Source organism: Trachurus trachurus, assembly GCF_905171665.1.
Source record: "Trachurus trachurus genome assembly, chromosome: 4".
NCBI lineage: Eukaryota > Metazoa > Chordata > Actinopteri > Carangiformes > Carangidae > Trachurus > Trachurus trachurus.
Window position 1 is genome coordinate 11,821,166 of NC_139898.1, and position 20,334 is coordinate 11,841,499.

General features: G+C 40.7%; 1 protein-coding gene across 2 annotated transcripts in view; it reads right to left on the reverse strand.

Moving 5' to 3' along the window:
* Positions 1-19,335, reverse strand: part of ddr2a (discoidin domain receptor tyrosine kinase 2a) — a 31,442-nt gene extending 12,107 nt beyond the window's left edge. For both annotated transcript variants that reach the window (XM_083969926.1, XM_083969925.1), the window contains exons 1-2: positions 19,188-19,335; positions 5,233-5,346 (exon numbers count right to left, since the gene is read on the reverse strand). In XM_083969926.1, coding sequence (XP_083826052.1) covers positions 5,233-5,314 — 82 coding nt within the window. In that variant the 5' untranslated portion in view covers positions 5,315-5,346; positions 19,188-19,335. The remainder of the gene's footprint in view (positions 1-5,232; positions 5,347-19,187) is intronic.
* Between the last annotated feature and the right edge of the window lie 999 nt (positions 19,336-20,334).

Genomic DNA, 20,334 nt, shown 5'->3' on the forward strand with positions numbered 1-20,334 from the left:
GCATGACACAGCCAGCGCGGTATCTATCAACTTTTACAAGACCCTGTACTGATTCCTGGGTGTTTCCAATGGAGGGAAATCAAAGGGAACTTTTCCATCATGCGTTATCAACACTGATATCGCCACCTAACAGGATATGACCCATAGGTAGCCTCATTTATGAATGAAAGAGCCTTTGGAGAAACTAGATTTTTCTGTGTATGTGATATAGTACTGGGTTGTGGCTTTCAGTGGGGGCCACGCCGAGGCAGAAGTTAAAGGGAGTCTGACCCTGTTCGCTTGGCCCCTTGTCTCACAGAAAAACCTTTGAGAAGATGCCAGCAACAGCAGAGCAGGAGGTTCAATGCCTTCTCTGTCTCTCTCCTGCTCTGTCTTTCCTCCCCCTTTCTCTCCCTGTGATTCCCTCTTTCTCTTTTTTCGTGATCTCCTCCAAATATTTGTCTAAAAATCAAGATGTGGAAACCCCTGAAGGGTTGGGACTGGGACTCATGACCTGATACACCGCTCACGTATCTGCACGCTCACACAGAGAAAATCAAAAAGCAGGCGAGGACGCAACCACACATGCATATGTAGGCTCCATCTTGGCAGTGACACAGTGACAGCTTGAAGGAGGCACAAACAAAAACTGTTCCAGATGTCTCCACACTCGCCTCCTCTTCTTCTTTCATCTTGTCCTCTCTAACTTTTGTTCCACTCTGTCCTCTTCACATCAGCCCTCATCATTTATCTCTAACTGTTTACACCCCTCCCCTCCTATTTTTCTCCTTGCACCAGATTGCCTTGGCTCTAAGCGGACCACATCAACCGAAACCCCACCTCACTCATCTCATATTCTCTGCATATTAGTGGTATCCATGAATATGCAATTATAAAATCATTTCAATCATAGGTGCAGTGCTCAAACTGCAAAGCTGCAAAGCTCGAGCTGCAGTAAAACACAAATCGTCTGAACCTGCTTCAAGTGCAACAGCAGAGATCTCCAACAAATGATTTGAAATCTATTCAGGCCAGGATAAGATGACAAAGAACACCAATATTTGAAAAATAAGTGGAACAGTAGGAATGATAATATCTGGCACCTGAGAACTAAAATGTTCTATCTGTCCTCATGTTACAAGGGTTGCTGCTGCAGCCCAGACCAGCTTGAGGTTATGGGGTTTGAGGTGGTTGGCCTTCCTGCACTTATGAGTAGCCAGCAGAGGTGAACAGTGTAAACAAAAAAATGGAGACGGCGACTGAGGTGAGCAGAGTGCAGCAGCTGCAACCCCCTTTTACTCCTCCTGTCTCCACACTGGGATGAGACATTGTCGAAAATCCAAAAGGTACTCTTGATGGAAATGCAGGGATCATCATGTGCTTGTTATTTGGTATGATGTGGTGGTGACATAGGTTTCCTCTGAAGCCTTGCCAGAAATATACAGTGATACAAACCGCAAACAGTGCAACATCACCAGTTGGGGAAAACACAGCAATTGCCTGGGACATAATTGATGAAAATAGGAGTCATTATCAGAGTCTTTAACCACATCCTAGAACGAGTCAGAGAGACAGAAACGGGTTTCAGTGTATCATGCCGGATGACCGCTCTTCCAAATGTTGGTTTTTGCTGTGTTTATTTATCTACCCAACCCACTCAGAGGTGACCCCTGGGGTGAGCTGTGGGGGCAGCCGAGTGTGTGCATTGAGACACATGCACACATACGCAGATTTACCCTCACACAACAGAGACACACACCACCAACCCCACCACCCTTCATGCTTCACATTTGGCCACAGCATCTAAAAATATCAACCCAGAAAAAGGTGGAAAAATACCAGCCTTGTGTGGTGGAGGAGTAGAAAGAAAGAAAGAAAGAGAGAGAGAGAGATGAAGGAGTAACGGACCAAACCCCCTCTCCCACTACTGAAAGGCAGGTTTGTTCTGCAGTGTTTGCTGTCCAACCGCTGACTCCAAATACACTCACACATATACACACTGTGTAGTCACGCAACTTGCTGTGCACATCTGCTACATAATACCTGTCCGTTATATATGTCTGGGGTTGTGGAGGGTTGAAGAGCAGCCACGGTGGCCACAAGTGGGAAATATGGAATTACAAATTCAATACTTTTTGCTTTTTTTTTTTTGCTTTAAAGCAACACTAATCAATATTTCTATATTCACAATGACTCAAAAGACCAATATGAGAGGGGTCACCTCATAAACCTACACCCAAACTATCTTGCACTTCTGTCAGATTAAAGAGCTTTTTTGGTTAAAGCTTTTGTATGTTTAATCAGTAAATGAATAATATAAATACATTAAAAATATGTTTAATCAGTAAATAAATGAATAATAAATACAGGCCTTAACATGCCCTCAACAAAACAAACAGCAGACTGGGAACATTAGTAAGAAGCTATTCTAATTTAGAAAAAAAGAGTTCAATAAAGAGCTCAATATTTCCCTCAGGTTTGCGTGGAAACTAAAACAGAGCTAAAAGGACAGACAATAATATAATATATTAATAATAATAATAATATATAAATAATATATCTGTTAGGTGGCCAGACACAATACTCTAAATTAATGCTTATTTGGTTTTGTTAGCATGATAAATTAGCCTTAGCCTACACCAATCTACAATCTGCCATTAGCTAACAACACAGCAACATTATGATGCGTCAATATGTTCTTGTTGTCTTTACACCTTGTGTTGCTGCCCCCAAGTTTCCAGAAAACGTAACTGCCTTAAGTTTCTGTTTTGTCACTATGATGTTTATCAGTGGTTTTCTAAAACATAGCATAGGAGCAGTCTATTTAGTCAGTGCTACTGGTCATACAAGACCAAGGTCGACTGTAGCAGCAAAACCTAAAATAAGCAATAATGCAGTAAAATGAATTCAGCTTCTGATTGGTAAGAGGTGTACTATGTCTTTATTCAGTTAAATAGTTTCACTTTAAAGTTATTACAGTGATGTATGATTCTCACAATTGAAAGAGAAAGCTCAAATGCATTCATTCATTCCTTGAGGATTTATTTGAAACATCCTCATGGGAAGAAGCCCACACAATAATAATACTGCGTGATATTTGGCTGCTCTGCTCAGGCCTGCACTCATGTCCACACCTCCTCCTCCTCTCTCCTCTCTCCACAGTGAAATAAAGTTCGCCCACTCACGAGTAAAATGGGAAAGACAGGGATGGTATAACTCCATTGCTTGGGAATTTTAAACAGGGGAAAATTGGCATCACTCAACATCTCAGCTCTACTAAATTCAGCCATGAATATTTCCAGACTGTGGAAAAATGACCGTCTTTTCAAGGCAGCAGAACTAAAGCATTAGGCAGAATTATAAGTGTGTATATCCTGCTTCCATATATTAGAGCAGGTTGAGATTTGAGCTTTTAGTGACACTGGAGATGATCGTTGGTGGTTTGTGAGGGGAGAAATCCCTCGGGTCAGATTTAAGATATAAAACCTTGACTTAAACGGTGAACTTGTTGAACTTTGACCATGATCAGATGCACAAACAGTCCTTTCCATGACTTATGAGTGGTCAAATACTGGGAAACACACACCACACACGCACACACACAAGTTCTGGGGAGAAAGACAGAGCTTATTTCAATGGACTTTCCTGCTGTCAGAATGTCTGGTATGCATTAGCCACAGACTCCAGTGGGATAGCTGGATCCACAGCATGCGTGTGCACGCACACAAACACACACACACATAAACACACATGCGTGCACACACACACACACACACACACACACACACACACACACACACACACACACACACACACACACACACAAAAACAAGAAAAGCAGAGAGACAAGAGAAAGAAGTCTCACTGGGGTCAAACACTCACATCCTTAATTGAGTGTAGATGAGAAGAAGTCTCATATAATATATAATTTGTTGTTGCTGAATGCTAAATGCTACAAGGCCTAAGAGTGGATATGGAATTTTAAATGTACAAGGCATCTTATGTTACATTCACATCTGGTTAAATAGGTCAGAAATGTAGCTTTTAACATACAGACATATGCATGAAAGCAACCACAGCATGAACACACTATTTTACTTGAAAACTCCCTTTATAAACACTCTCTCTGATCTCTATCTCTCTCACTCTTTCTATTTCTTCCCTCGTTTTCTTCAAACTGCTTATAAAAACTCTCTTTTATGTTGTTAGTTTTGGCTCAAAGAAGATGAATGACAAACAGGGTGCTCCAGTGTTTTTATGTATGTGGTGCATCAGTGTGTGTGTTATGTGAGGATGATTCAAAGTATGGATAAATACTCTAGGAAACAGCTGTTGTCAAAAAATCTTCATGCTTATACATACAGTAGGAATGTGATGTTTGCAGTTTTCCTTCTGGACTAAAGCAGAAAATCCCTCCAGGACAGCTGTAAATGTGGCTGTCACCATGACCTCATGTTTGCTCTTATTTTCATACCATCTCAAAATGTAACAGGGTTTACAGTTTTAAAAACACATTATGTCAAAGGTTTTATTTTGAAAGTGGAAGTGGGGTGGAGTGGGACAAGAGGATGTGGAAGTGATGGAGCATATTTTTCCACTGTTCCTTTTTTTTTTTTTTTTTCAAGCATTACTTGGCAGAGCAGGGTCAGTGTGACCTGTAAACTCTGTGTTGAACTTTTTTGACAGAACCATCATTAATAACTGAGTCTATTCCTTCATTATCCTTTCAACAATGAGGAAAACTCAGCTTGATGACAGAGGCTTTGAGACTGAAATAATAAACAGTAGCCAGTTGAGGGTTTTTACTGGCAAATATCTGCTGTATTTCTACAATTTCAACAATAACCAAAAACCTCTCTTTGATTCCTGCTTGACTCCATCTCTACCCACCAAATGTTGCTACTTTATTTCCTCGTAAAAAAAAAAAAAATTATTAGTCCGTTTTCATTGACATCACAGAAACCACCCGTGCTGTGGCGGTAGAGCCGGAGAAAAACGTGCACGCTGAGATCAAAGTGGCCAAACCAGGGAGAGAGGACCACATGGCTCCCACAAAGCAGCACTTATCCAAAATCTGAATCCGTTACAGTCTGGATTATGGGACTGCAGCAGTAAACCCAAACACACGACCCAAAACTCACAAAAAGCCATTTTATAGTATTCTTCTTGAGTCTCGAATATGAGCTCATTGCTGTTTGAGACTTGAAAACAGCCACCCAGATCCTGAAAAATGGAAGAGAAAAACGTGCGTACCTGGGTTGACCTGTGACGTGACGGCTCCTAACAGGTAGAGGAGGATGAGCAGGAGGAAGTGAATGTCCCACAGGTGCTTCATCCCAAACGCACGCACAGAGACAAGCTTCCAATCTGAAAGACAAGATGGGAACAGCAGGTTACACAAAATGTTAGTGACATGGTTTAATATTTAGTTTGACCACAAGGCAAAAATAGCTCAGTGCTGCAGCATGAACACGCTTTATTTTGTATTTACTCCTCTGTATTCATGGGAACCAAACACTAGTGTAGATATATAAGGGGAAAATTGGGGTTTAATTGGGAGCTTGTTTTTATTTCACTCAATAAAAGACATAATAATTGCCACCTAACAGCGGAATTTCCATTTATTTACAGCTTTATCGCTCTACGAGAGACGGCCTGTTAAATTCAAACTGTGGCGATGTTTCAGTATCAGTTGGACAAGACAGAAAAGTCTCAGTTCATATGCAATTCAAATGTAGGTTTTTCATTTCTACGTATTCATAACGCACACTAATTGTAGGAACAAATGATGAACGGGTGAATGAATGAACGAATGAATGAAAGGACAAATGACAGAGGAAGAGGGGAAAGAGACACTGAGTCACAGACATGACTTCAGCTGGACAGACGCAGCGCCAACATGCCGCCTCCAACTGACCACTTAGTCCAGCAGCAGAGAAAAACAACTAGCTTCAACTCGTTTCACTCCATGTTTCATTTATGATTTCACTGCACAAATCTAAAGACACTAAAAAATTAAAAATAAAGTGTGAATGTCTTTTTCAGTTTCATATAAAGTTTGCTTATTAAACGTTTACAATGGGAGAAAAAACCTTCGGTTACAGACATTTTCTTCACTTTGTATTGTTATCTGATCATTGCCAAGTTACTTGGAAAACTAAGTGGAGCTTTTTACCGCTGCTCAAAGTCTCTGTTATATAACTGAGGTTCTTTTAATTGTTCACATCATGTTAATCACAACTTATGTAACACAATTAAAATGACACCACTCGTTTCTTAAATATTTTTGTAAAGAAACCTTTTTGATGCTTTCCTGATATCATTGTACAAGCAACAGGCCCCAATGTAAATACTAAAATACATGACCAAAGCAGGGTTATCTAAACCCAATTACACGTGACACAAAACAAAACTACCAGAGCACTGTGGGAATTTTCATGAGACACGAGACTGTGTGTGTGTGTATCAGACGTTTCCTGGTGTTCATCAGCAGCCAAAAACAACATTTTCCTGACATCTCCCCACTGGAATAACAGAAGAATCAGCAGCATGCCGCTCAGACCTGTGGTACTTGGGTCTGGACAATAGGACCAGACTGGGCCACAGTACAAGCTTTCATTCACATATGGTTAAATCAGCTGTCAGTGGCTGTACTGTATTATAACATCCCCATTAGATCTCATATACATTTCTTTCATGTTGCTTATGTTCAGGCTGCACCAGCAGTGACACTGCCATGCCTACGATCCGGTTAACCTCTGTCCATACAAATGGATGACATTAATGAAATGCAGGTTCACATGTGCTGCAATCTGTGCTTGGGAAACAAGTCCAGATATGTTGATTTTGAGCTCATGCCCAAATTTATTCTATTTTTGAATAGCAATGGTCGAGAGAGATACCTGATATTAAAGAACTATTTCCTCAGCTCTCCATATTGCCAGACTCCAGCGAAAGAATATGTGCATTTGGAAATAAAACACTAACATTTCTTTAATTAAGCAAGTGCTCAAGGCGCCCTTTAAAAAATCCTGTGGTAAAAAAAAACAACAACCTCAAACCCAAACACTTTCGTGCGACCGGTGTTGATGAATTTTGTGACACTAATTACAACCTGACTTGCCTCTTTCTTTGTGTCCTCACACATAATCTTATTGCTTTTCTTGCTTCCATTTCCTGCAGCTTCAGGTTACAGCCACTTCCCCACTGAGACTCCTTTACGAAGCTTAACTCCTCTTGGCTTTTCATAGCTAATGAAACACAAACACCTGATGGCTTGTGTGCACTTGAAAGTCAAAAATATGTTTACCATGGGCTGGCGAACATTTATGTAAAGGCCGCTTGTGTGTCGCATATGGGAGGAGAAGTGACCTTTGGTTCTACATCTGGAGACTCTCAAAGGACCGTGCTGCTGTGCGTCTGCATGTTTTAGCCCATTTACTGCAAATCACAGACTTTTTACAGTAGCGCTCGCCATTTAGCAAAGCGTGCTATAACTGGAGACGGAGGGCAGTCTCTCAGTCATCAACATTTTTGGACCAGAGAGAACTGTATCCAGACCTACTGGTTTGATTACCATAACACGTAGCGTACACATAAATGGTCCCCAGAGGATGAATCCTCGTGTTCCCTCAACGTATCGCATGGCTACCAGTATGCAGTCTGCAACTACCCTAACCCATAAACCTGTGCTTTGAGGTCAGTGTTATCATATGTAACATGCTATAAAGCTGCTGTTGGCGTGTGAACAGATGTTAGAGGTTAATTAAGCAATATATCACGACAGGCCGCTTCGCGTCGGGCCGAACAACGCCCCTTAGCCGTGGTATAATGAGCATATACCACGGACTGGAGTGATATATTGCTTTTATAAAACGGTTACGAATAAAGGCAATATAGAAGAGGGATAAGCAATCAATTTCATGTAGTTTTATTCAACCAGAAATACATATTATCCAATAAAATAGCCTCACTGTGAAAAAATAGTCCCACCTCTCCAGACGTTAGCTCCAAGTTAGCTCTGCAGCTCGTCTTTTCCTCCGCATTTTTTCAGGTGAAAGTCACTGCTCAGTCCCCTCTACCATTGTTAACCCTCCCCGGAGGTGAAAGTTAACCTTAAACATGTGAATTCAACTACTTTAGTCCGTTTTTTAACATCGTAAAAACATCAGCTGTCTTTTGCTACGGACGGCAACAGTCCGTTGTCATGGATACATGACAACAACTTCCATTCATACCAGTCATACGTGCCTGACGCGGAGTGATAGCCTGCGCTGTGATAAGGTTTTAGAATAGTAGCCGTGGTATATGCTCAATATACCACGGCTAACAACCAATCAGATTGCCGGATTTCACCTTTCCGTTTTATAATTAAGCAATATATCACGACAGGCCGTGGTATATGCTCATTATACCACGGCTAAGGGGCGTTGTTCGGCCCGACGCGAAGCGGAGGGACGACAACCCCCTTGGAGTGGTATAATGAGCATATACCACGGACTGGAGTGATATATTGCTTTTATAAAACGGTTACGAATAAAGGCAATATAAAAGAGGGATATGCAATCAATTTCATGTAGTTTTATTCAACCAGAAATACATATTATCGAATAAAATAGCCTCACTGTGAAAAAATAGTCCCACCTCTCCAGACGTTAGCTCCAAATTAGCTCTGCAGCTCGTCTTTTCCTCCGCATTTTTTCAGGTGAAAGTCACTGCTCAGTCCCCTCTACCATAGTTAACCCTCCCCGGAGGTGAAAGTCAACCTTAAACATGTGAATTCAACTACTTTAGTCCGTTTTTTAACATCGTAAAAACATCAGCTGTCTTTTGCTACGGACGGCAACAATCCGTTGTCATGGATACATGACAACAACTTCCATTCATACCAGTCATACGTGCCTGAGGCGGAGTGATAGCTTACGCTGTGATAAGGTTTTAGAATAGTAGCCGTGGTATATGCTCAATATACCACGGTTAACAGCCAATCAGATTGCCGGATTTCACCTTTCCGTTTTATAAACATGCTATATTTAGCAGCTGCATTACCCTCCAAACACGGTGAGTCTGACAGCTGAAGCTGGTCTCTGAGCCAAGTTTTAGTTAACTCACAGCTAAGTCTAATGTGTCCTAACATGGCCACCTCATCAAGGAAAAACCTTTTAATCCAGACAACAACAACAACATGGCCTTTGGCACCACCCTAACACCAAATGGTAGGTGTTGTGTTCAACCTACACACAGTAGTTCTACATCTGTCCACTTCATGACACTACTGGGATGATTGCCGTCTAGACTTGTTACATTGATTTTATTGCCTCTTCTTTATTACCACAGCCATGTGATGTACATGTCAGTACAGCACAAATCACACAATATTTCTTATAATTAGGGTTTGCATCTTGTTCTCTTGGGGATGATAACATTGGCATGTACTGAGTGGCAATGGTAGGTTTTAGAGAGAAGATGATGGGTTATCCAAAATGTTTGTGGTTTATGGGAAACTTCTTTCTTTTCTTTTAATTTTAAAGGATTTTCCAATAGTTCACACATATGACACATATCTCCAAGCTTCTCCCCTTTGTTTTTTCCCTAGAATCACAGCAATTACAACAAAAAACAAGCCATTAGTGATATTCACATACTCTGTGAATAAGTGGAAATGAGTTTAACACCAGAAATGTTTTGGTTATTGTTAAACTGTGGATTTCCTATGTATCAGTTTTATTGCCGTTGCCTGCTTTTGTTGCAGCTCTGTTCTCCATACCTGTATGAAGTGAACAGCTGTTATTCCACAACTGGCGTCTGCTTTGGTAACATCAGCTCAGGCAGCGGAGTTGGAGTTATGGAGGCACAGGTTCACAGTTCTGGAAATTTCTGTTCGTTCTCATCTTACGGCAGGAAAAACTTATTCGTGCCCCATCTTGGTTTCAAAAATTATCTATTCCAGACTTTTTTCCTCTTCATATTTCAATGATTTTTTCAGGGAAAGACTGTATATAAATAAAGTAGTAAGCTTATGAAAACATTGTTGAATCATCTGACGATTTACATAATAACTCACCATGTATACATTTCACAAGTATTCATGGCCTTATATTTATTATACTAGTCTGTCATCAAACTTTGACTTTTCCACACAAAGGATTATTGTAATAGATAATAGTTTATATAATATAATTTCATAATGATCTATAGCCTACTTTATTCCATCAGTTATTTCATATTAAGAGTCTTTGCCTGAACATTAGACATTGCTCTTCAAAATTCATTCCAACAGCTACATTAGTTCATTTTCTGAAGTGAGGGTAAAAGGGAGATGGGGTAACGGAGACAGAGGCCCGCAACAAGGAGCAGCTGCATAAACCCTTCAGTCATGAATTTATTCTCATGGTGGAGAGGGAGCAGGAAAAAGAGAGAAGGTCTCGGCTAAATAGATCCCAGGCTTACCCACCTGTATGTCAGAGCAGAGCATGTGGAGCTCAACTGTAGTTTCATCTGAACCTTTGTTTTTCGGCATTTAAAGTAAGTAAGAGGAGCATAACTAAGTAACACAGGAGGTCAAGAGGGATATACCAGAGTAGTGTGTGAAACGTTGAATGAGGGAAAGTTTACTCCTTAATTATTTTGTGCTAATTATCAAGAAATATGCAAACACATTAAACTAAGATAGAAAACATCATACCTGCTCAGAATCAGCATGAGAGCTTTGTGACTTTCCGAAGTACAGTGGCAAAACAAACAAAACGAAGTCAGGTGCACTGACACTAAAAAGTGTTCAAAATGAGAACAAAAAATAAACCTGGGCCAAAATTGTATAATTGCCCTTTGAAGGAGAGAAGCTTTTTCTCGTAGCATATGAAAGTGTTACAGGTAGTGACTAGAGACACAAGGTCACAGAAACAAACATCTCTTCACCCGTGTGTACGCTACAGGCAATGACAGACGCAACAGAGGAGAGTTTCACACCAGGTCCCACCTTCACTACGCTGCACCTCCAGACCATTAGTTATAAATGTCTGGGCAAAAACTCTAAAGGAAAACTGGCCTCATATATTCCTTCTCCAGGAGACTCGGTGAAGTATTTTTAACCATTAGTATATTGAGGAGACCTGCAGTCCACCTCTCTCTGATTTTAGATGTATCCAAACCAACAAGTGTCAAGATATTGTTAAACTTAATAACACACACACATTGGGAAGACTATTTTCCACATTTGTGTGTCCTCTTAAGGACAGTGTTATTTCTAGTATGTTCACAGCTTAATCTGTAGCACTGAGTTCTGGAGTATACAAAGCATTTCCTGATTGTACTCTGTAACCTTTGTAAACAACTGATTTCACATTTTGAACCATTTACTCTCCAACAATTATAGTGTTAACTGCACACAAACTTTACCTGAGCTAAGGGAACTTGGACCACTAGGGGTCTCACCACAGGTCCCTTGGCTCCAGCTCCACAAGTCCCATTAATAATCCCATATTTGGATAATTAAAGTAAAATATGCTTATTTTATATTATATATATAAATATGAATTTAAATGGGTTGCATGTGTGTGTGCATATTTCTAGAAACACACACAGAGGCTAAATAAATAGAAAAATCTATTTTAGCATACCTGCATTAATCATCTGCAGTTGGACCTACAGTACTTTTCTGAATCTAAATATCTTTTCAAATTGACATGTTGCCATTTGCAATACTGGTGCTCTCCCCTAACAGATCACACATAAAAACAAAAGCATATGAGGCAAATCAATGTCATTTCACATTAAACCCAAAATCTCACATGTCAGTTCCTCTCTTAGGGTAATGTGTCCAGATATATCCAAAGATATCTGCGACTGAAGCACTCAATCACAGCACCATTTAAACCGAAGAACTTAACTTAATGACTTTGACTGAGTCGTTGTTTGGTTTCAAACGGCTTTTTGTAAACACCACATGTTAGTGAGCCGAGTTTATTGTATCAGCTCAGAGCAGAACGATCCTGAATAGAATCACTATTGACATGAATTTCTGCTTCTGGAGGGGAAAAAAAAATCTGTGCCCCATAAATATCATCTCCCCCTTGGCTAGTTCAGGAAATGGTGAAGAACAGATACTCCCCTCAGAAACCCACAAGCTCACAGAGCTCAACCAAGAAACACACACACTATACATTTTTTAATCAAAGGGACGGAATTCATAGATAAGCTCCCAAATTATTGCAATTCAATAAACTGACATACATTAACGCTTCACACAACATCCTCCACCTCTATGGACACTCTTCTAATATCCTATAAAACTTGAAACACAGTCGCCCGCCCCCCTGCACAGCGCTCCCAAAACAGGAAAGCGGTTTTACTTGTGTGATTCCCAGGCTGTGTTGTTTGTATAAATTATCTGATTTTTGTGGGAGGGTCGAAATCCGGTGCACAGAGTAACACTGGTGTACCTCCAGGTCCTGCACCCTGGGAAAAGCCTGTAAAGTCAACACACAGGTTTACTTGGCTCTGGTCCTTACCTCTGTCTTTCTCACACACACGCACACGCACGCACACACACACACACACACACTAAAACACACACAGCAGCGTCAACATTTGGGGTTTTACATGGGCCCTCACAGAAGAGGGAGCAAACAGCAGAGGTTCAGAGGGTCAAGAACAGCTGAACCTTTCACCATCCAACCACTAAACTCTGTTACAGGAAAACACGACTGAAGCTGATGTGAATATCATTAGCTTTGTAGGTATTTTGGTCATAAATCCTGTTTAAATTACTTCACGATTCCCTCCGTTTTTTTAGTAATGGTACTGTATGGGGGTATGTCAAAGAAGCAATGGATAGAATTCTTTTTTTTTTTTTGCTCTATCTGTTGAATGATGGGATGTCCAGTGGCCTGGTGGTAACAACCCAGACCATATAACCACAATGTACGTCTTTCATTTCCAGCTGCAGGATTCTGCTGCATGTCATAACTCTGTCTCATCGTCTGCCTCTCTAATATCAACTGTACAATCAAAGGGGGAAAAAAATACTATAAATAAAGAGTAAATAATGGAAACCAGACTCAGTATATGTGCTGCTAAATGCAGGCAGATCGCATTTCACTACAGCTTGTCTCTGCTTCCTCAACCCAGAAATCATACGTAGGCCTTATGGCTATAAACTGCATATACAGTATGGGCGTGTGTGTGTTTATATGCGCTGTTGGTGCTGGGCCTGACTGCCATACAGTATGCCCATATGCTCTGCACCATAACCATCCACATATGCTTCTTATTATATCTTCTGCTTCTGCCTTGAGGCTGTAACATCACAGCTATTTTATGTTTATGGGAATGCATGAAATCCAAATCACATTTCACAATCAGCTCCAGGTGGAGCCGTGTAAACACACAGCAGTAAAATCTGAGAAGGAGACCCATGTATACACATGTAGGCACACACACACACACACATACTAATTAAACTGCCTTAACTGGAGGAGAAAACAATCCTCTATTGTCTGGGTAAGATATGATACCTGGGGAGAAGTTAACAATAGGATATCACACACCCTCAGACTACACATGTGCATATGCAATCGTACAAAGCAGAGCCAGGCCTGTATTCACAAAGTGTCCAGGATGAAAGTAGCTGATAACTTGCCTATTTAGACTAAACTCCTTATAACAATGGGCGTGTCAGTTGTCTAATTATTCGGAATAAGAGTATAAGCACTTTGAGTCTGGGAGACGGTAGAAGCCTTAAATGATGCTGAACAACTTAAAAAGATACAGACTCAATTGGAAGGCAGTAATGATTGTTTTGGAGTTTTAGAGGGATGCAATAACATTTCCTACAAATAAGTAACCTGCCAAGTGTTTGGCAATGCGGAGCTACTTGGCAACAGAGAAAATACAACTTAGCAATGATTTCCTTCAGATGTCGCCAACTGTGGTGAAATAGAGCCAGCTTCACAGCAATCGGTGCCATGTAAAAAATTATTGCACCATCACAAGATGAGGAAAAAGTTGTAGACGTGATTTTTTTTTTAAAATCACATCATCAATACCGTTAGGTTGCATATGTCGTATATAATGCTGTGTATTTGCGATACACTGCGATACTGTAAGCGAGGCAATATATTGTGATTTTTTTTTATTATTCTAAAAGTCTATTTGTAGAAGAATTCTCATCCTATAAAGAACATACAACTACTACACATTATGCATTCAGACTCAGAACAGTTGGACATGTGTTTTACTGATCAATATTTTCTCACACCTTATAGGCTACAGTATTTACTGAATTTAACTAGGTGTTGGTTGCAAAACTGAGTCCAGGTTGACACAATTCTTCTCATTCAAACAGCAGCTGTATAGAACTAAAGTATTGGTTTATGATATCATTGGTTAGTAGAAGACTTTTTTTTAAATATAATACCAAAAGTTAAAAGACTTTAGATTCTGTGCTACTTCACAAGCAGAGATAGTGATATATATATATATATATGGCTTTATATCCCGTGGGTCTTGTTACATTGTCCTCCATCTTTTGTATGCTGTAAAGCTGGATAGAGGTTTTTCTGTCACAAGCAGATCATAGGTCACACTCAGCTACAGAGCAGCGCAGCAGGAGCTGTCTTTAGGGATGCCAGCACCACTTCCACCTGCCCATATATACTATGTGATAAAACAAGGGGAGCCACTGAAACTGCTTTCACTTGAGTCAGACAAGCTCCAGCAGGAGCACACCTGCTCCGACACCTCACCAATGGTGGTGCCATTAGGGACTTTTCGCTGCCTGAGGACGTGAACTGTTGAAGCTGGTCTGCAGGTGCTCGTAAAAGCTACCAGCTGATGTTTAGAGGCCACAAGGGAGGAAGAAAATGAGAAACTGCAGGAGAGGCTGTAGGCCCACTTACTTCACCTGTGAACACTCACAGACAGTTGAGCTCTGTGTTTCATCTACCTGTTGCATCCACCAGCGACATTTCAACAGAGACTCAGAACTGTTTGAAGCAGCCGCCGTATGACAACGACTGTGTTTGTTATGTAAGGAAAGGAAGGCAGCCTAAAATCCTCGACTGGAAATCCATTCTGATCGAATATCCAGGCCCTGAACTTTACAGCTACACTGTCAGATCGGAAAAACAGCAGCCCATAAGCCAAAATGCTCGTTTTATTTTTTTTCTCCTTTTTTTTCCATACCCCCCCACCCCCAAAGGTCCATCCCCTGCATGCTGGAGCACTTGTGAATTCCAGTACAACAGGAAAGTACTTTCTAAAGTTTCGACAGGATAAATACATCTTAAACTAAGTATATAATGACTAAAATACTAGCACTGATTTTTGCATCTTTCATCTCACCTCTGAGAAAAGCTTTTCTGAAGACAACAGTAATTCACACACAGCAGTGGAAGACTGGAAGAAAAGGTATGACCACAAAAATTGCAAAATGCTTCATTACAAATAAGACAAACATCAGCCGCTCAAATTTAAAAGTTTAAGAATTAAAAGTAAAAATATTAATCCTGCACAACATGGTAGCTGAGATATAATCACTGTATATGATGTAATTAGATCGAAAGCACTGAAGCATCAGTGTGACATTTTGGAGGAATTAGCTTTAATTTCTTCATGTACTGTTACTATAGTTACTATACAGTTTGGTCTTTTCCAAACGGTCACAAATAAATCTGAGGGGCTGTGGGATGAAAGAGGAAAACGTTCTTTTGTTTTTGTGTGTGAATATTAGATAATATGAATCCATATGAAAATTTTATAGGAGAAACTTCTCTGTTGTATGTCTGCAACATGACAGGGCCAGGGGGTCAAAGGAGGTTGATAATCATCGATAACAATACACTGCATTTTGGGAATGAATAATGAATAAATAAGTTAATAAGCAGCTCTTGGCTAAATTGACTTAAAAACATTCAGATAAAACTATTTGAAAGAACAAAGCAGATGAAAATAGCTTTATAACATAAGCATGATACATCAGCGGTGACAGCTCATCCACTGCCCAGACTGTCGTTGGTGCGCATCGACAGCGTGCACCGTGTCACGAGGTCCTTTTGATGGTGAAATTATTACCTCAGATCTTCCCTGACAGCCTGCAATTAGCACAGACAGAGGGAACTGAGACGGCGAGGTGGAGAGACAGATAATGAGCATCAGACAAACAGAAACAGACTGCCTCATATAAACAGGAGAGACAGAGCAAAGAATGACCGAGGAATGACGCTAAGGCCACAAATTGCAAACACAGAAGAGGATTTAGACAGAGTGTTACCAGATTTATCTTTTTCTCCACGACACAAAACAACAGGAGCAATCAAATGTTGTCATATTTCCTTCACTGGAGATAAATCACCTCTGGTTTTTAGATGTAAACCTCAATCTGAGAAAGATGCAGGACAGATGCTCAGTGTCTTTGGGCAACATGTAACCTGATCCCCTCAAAAAGTAGGTGATAAGTGAGGTGCTGGTTTGGGCAGGGTCGAAGTTCAAGCATGTGCGGGGACGCAAAGTCAACAGCGCAGTATTTTAGGGACGGCGTTCCCTGAAATGCTGCTATTTATACCAAATTACAGTTAGCTAGAGAGACGCACACAGCTGGTTTTCTCCTGCCAGAGGCATTGATTCGAAAACACTTCCAATCAAACAACGTCAGCGTCGTGTTACAGCCACCGAGTGCCTCCTGCGCAATCTTTTTGAATGTGGGGTTTAAATTACAGCCTTTGCCGTGGAGCGTGATTAAGGCCTGTACGTGCGGATGTCAGTCAGCCTCTGAGCTCAGGAGGGAAGGGCTGCTAATTGAAATGACATGTTAGGGAGACGTAGTGATAACACACTCCTAATGTGGCTCCATCTGTTCTCTCTCGCACGCTTACTTTCTATCTGTCTGCTCCTGTTTGTGTGTGCCTGTTCGTCTTTGTGTGAGTTAAGTTAAATTACACTAACATAATGGAGTGAAGGCTTGGGATCAAATGCTCTGTGAAAGCGCCCTCCCCCTCTATTTTCCAACTGTCTGAGCAAATAAAAAGTACTGAATATGAGTACATTAACCACTCCCCCCTCTGACATCCACCACAGGCATTTCATATATTTTCCCAGTCAGGACCGATGGCTTCTCCATTCTGCTTTGACAAAGAACTTATTTACCCTGATAGTGGTCGTTTCCTGGACCTGAAACTCCCACACCGTCACAAATTGGCAATCTGTGGTGATCACTGTGTTCCAGGACTGGTGTGTTGTGGTCAGGTTTCGTAACGTCTCTTTGTGTTTTCTGCAAGTTGCTTTATCGACTTGAACTTCCATTAGTTTCCTTGTTCTCCAGAATTTCGCACAGCGCATAAAAAAGTGGCTGAGCGAGTGGAGCAAGGAGAGAAGAGAGTTTTTCTAAGTAGGAAAAACATGTTTCACTCCTCATTGAAATCTAAATACAGTATGTCACAGAGCTGCAGCTTTACTGCTGGAAAAAGTAGAAATATGATTAAAAAGGATGATAAAAAAGGATAAGAGGTATGATGTGATATAAAATTATGACACAGACGGACCAGTTGGTATGCCTGCAAAAATGGTAATGTAGTCAAATGTGCAGTCTCTGTAATAACATAATTGTTGTGGATGTCAAAAGAGCTTGAACAGTGTTTCTGTATTTTCAGGTAGAATCGCCAAAAAGCTTTTAAAATGCTCATTTGCACCTATACACCTAAAAGCATCAGCAGCACAGTCTGTCTGCAGGCCAGCAACATTTAATCAAATGCATCTTTAATAAATCTATAGATCTATAGATATAGAAATGATGATAATAAAGAAGAAAGATGTAACAACTTAAATTACAAATTAGAAGTTGTCCATTCAGTAGCGTAAAACAGAAGCAAGCAGTAAATCTTGACATTAGAGAAACAGGAAACAACTACGAGACAAAATCACACCCAGTTACACTGACGTGTGTCACTGATTAATTATCATCATCTGATTAGCAGATCATCTGATTCATCTTTTCCGTTGTCATCTTATAAAGGCCCTGAGGTCACATCACAGCACACGGCTACCAGGGACGACCTTAACGTCTCCTTGACCTCTCCATAACAATAATTCCTTTGACCAGGCTGCTGCTTCAAATTCCTGAGCTGTGAGTTCATACGTATCCGTACCTCTTCAGAGGTAGACCGCTCTGTGGAGGGTTAACACATCACATGACCTGAGTGAGGTAGAAAAGAGGCCTCTGTGTGGACATGTGTCACCCACATACCACAGCAGGACACCTACATACCATCTACGTAACACCTACACAACAGCAAAGAACATAACACACCACGTCCATGACACAAAAGCAGGATGTGAACTCGAGGGACAGAAATCTTTTTCTTTTTTTTCCAAAGCTGCAACTTGGATATTCAACATTTCATCAGCTGACCACAGTCAACTCGGAGAGAATCTAAGCAACCATAAAGACTCAGTTGTTCAACTTTTCCAAAACATTCCTCTGACCTCCCCACCACAATAAAGCAAACAAAGATGTGTGTGAGCGCCATGCAAGGCAGTGAAATGAGAGTCACATCATTTTTATATTAGTTACACTTTTTTTTTAATTGCTTGTAAAAAAGATAGTTGGTGCCATTCCGAGTCATTTCTATGGGGCAGTAAACGCTGCCCACACAGAAAATTATTACAGCTCCAAAAAGTCTGAAGATGCTGAATTTCATGCATGTTCCAAGTTAAAAAAAAAAAAAAAAAAAAAAGCTGAAGAGGTCTGTTTCCTCTCACGTGTTGTTGAAGGTTATCCATGATTTCTATTCTGTTCTTCATCCATGATCATTATTTGAGGTGAAAAGGTCTTTTAACAGAGAAATGGGGCTTTAATCATACTTGAAGCCACCCACAGCAAAGTAAAACAATGTGTAATAGCCTCTGTTAGGAACAGCTGGATCTGCAGCAGCAGAGCACAGAGCAGTCTGAGTGTGGCTCTGCATCGCTCTGCTCTGCTCTGCTGTCCACTCCTCTAGTCTGCCATGCAAACAGCAACCACTTCACACAAAAGGTACAGAGAGTTCAAACACGTAGGACTTCACCAGTTGAACTGTACAAAGAAAAAACCGACAAAGGTCTCACAAAAGCTGATCGCAGGTCACCGTTACAGTCCAAACCAAGACAAAAAAAGGACACACAGGAGCAAGACCAAAATGCTGAAGGTGGAAAATGTAAAAGGACGACTTACTTACTTCTAAGATGATTCTTTTCCTTTCAGACCATTTGTTCAAGGATGGTTTTAGATTATTCCAGTGAGAGACAGACGGCTGAACGTTACAACCTGAGCCCTTCTCTCTCTCTCTCTCACTCACTCTGTCCGTCAGTCGCCTTCACTGGGACTCACTGGGCTAAAGCAAGACACCCCTGCACATAGGAAAAAAAGAGAGGGAGAGGAGAGAGAGGGAAGGGGAGAGAGAGAGAGAGAGAGAGAGAGAGAGAGAGAGAGAGAGAGAGAGAGAGAGAGAGAGAGAGAGAGAGAGAGAGAGAGAGAGAGAGGCAGAAGAAAAAACTTCACATTCTGTGGATTCTTGGGAGGGCGCCAAAGTCCCAGAATTCCACATGCCACACATACGGTTTCAATTAAGGCCGAATCCAACGCTCAATCAGAAAGCTTTCTTCCTCCTGAAAAGAGTCTTTCTTTTGACAGCTCGAGGCTGAAACAACTATAATTCAAGGTAATGTTTGTGCTGCTAGTCGTTTCTCTGTCGTTTAATAACAGATTTATAGGAGGTTTTTTGTCCCTACTGTCTCAGACGGCTTCACGTCATTTGCATTTTAGCTTTGAAAGGTTATAAATATGTGTTTTTTTTATATAAAATCATACAATACACCTGTTGTGTTTGATCATGTAAAGAAAAACCATGAATTTTTGCTACAACAACACAGAAAAAACTGCTTCTGTATTCAACCCAGTGGCGCAGAACCTGCGTCACTGCCTTAATAGTCAAACCAGATCCACAAAAAGTGTGAGTCAAGTGTCAGAGAGAGGTTGACTTCTACTCACCTCATAAAATGTGTGTTTTGCTGCTGATGTGGAACCTGAACCTTTTTACCAGACTTAAGAAATTAGATAAGTTGAAAATGTTAAATTCTTATTCAACTGACTTTAGGGTTTTTCTGTAGTGAACCACGATGGCTGCAAAGATGTGCTAGAATTTAGGAAGGATTTCTATTTAATTTTTTCCATCTACTTTTGTACATTTTCAGCCGGACCAGCGCTGTCAATCAGCAACTCAGTTCAACTGAAATATCTAAACTATCCGATTACATTACATTTTCCACTGACATTCATAGTACCCAGAGGAAGAATCCTCGTGAGTTTGGTGCTGACCTCGACTT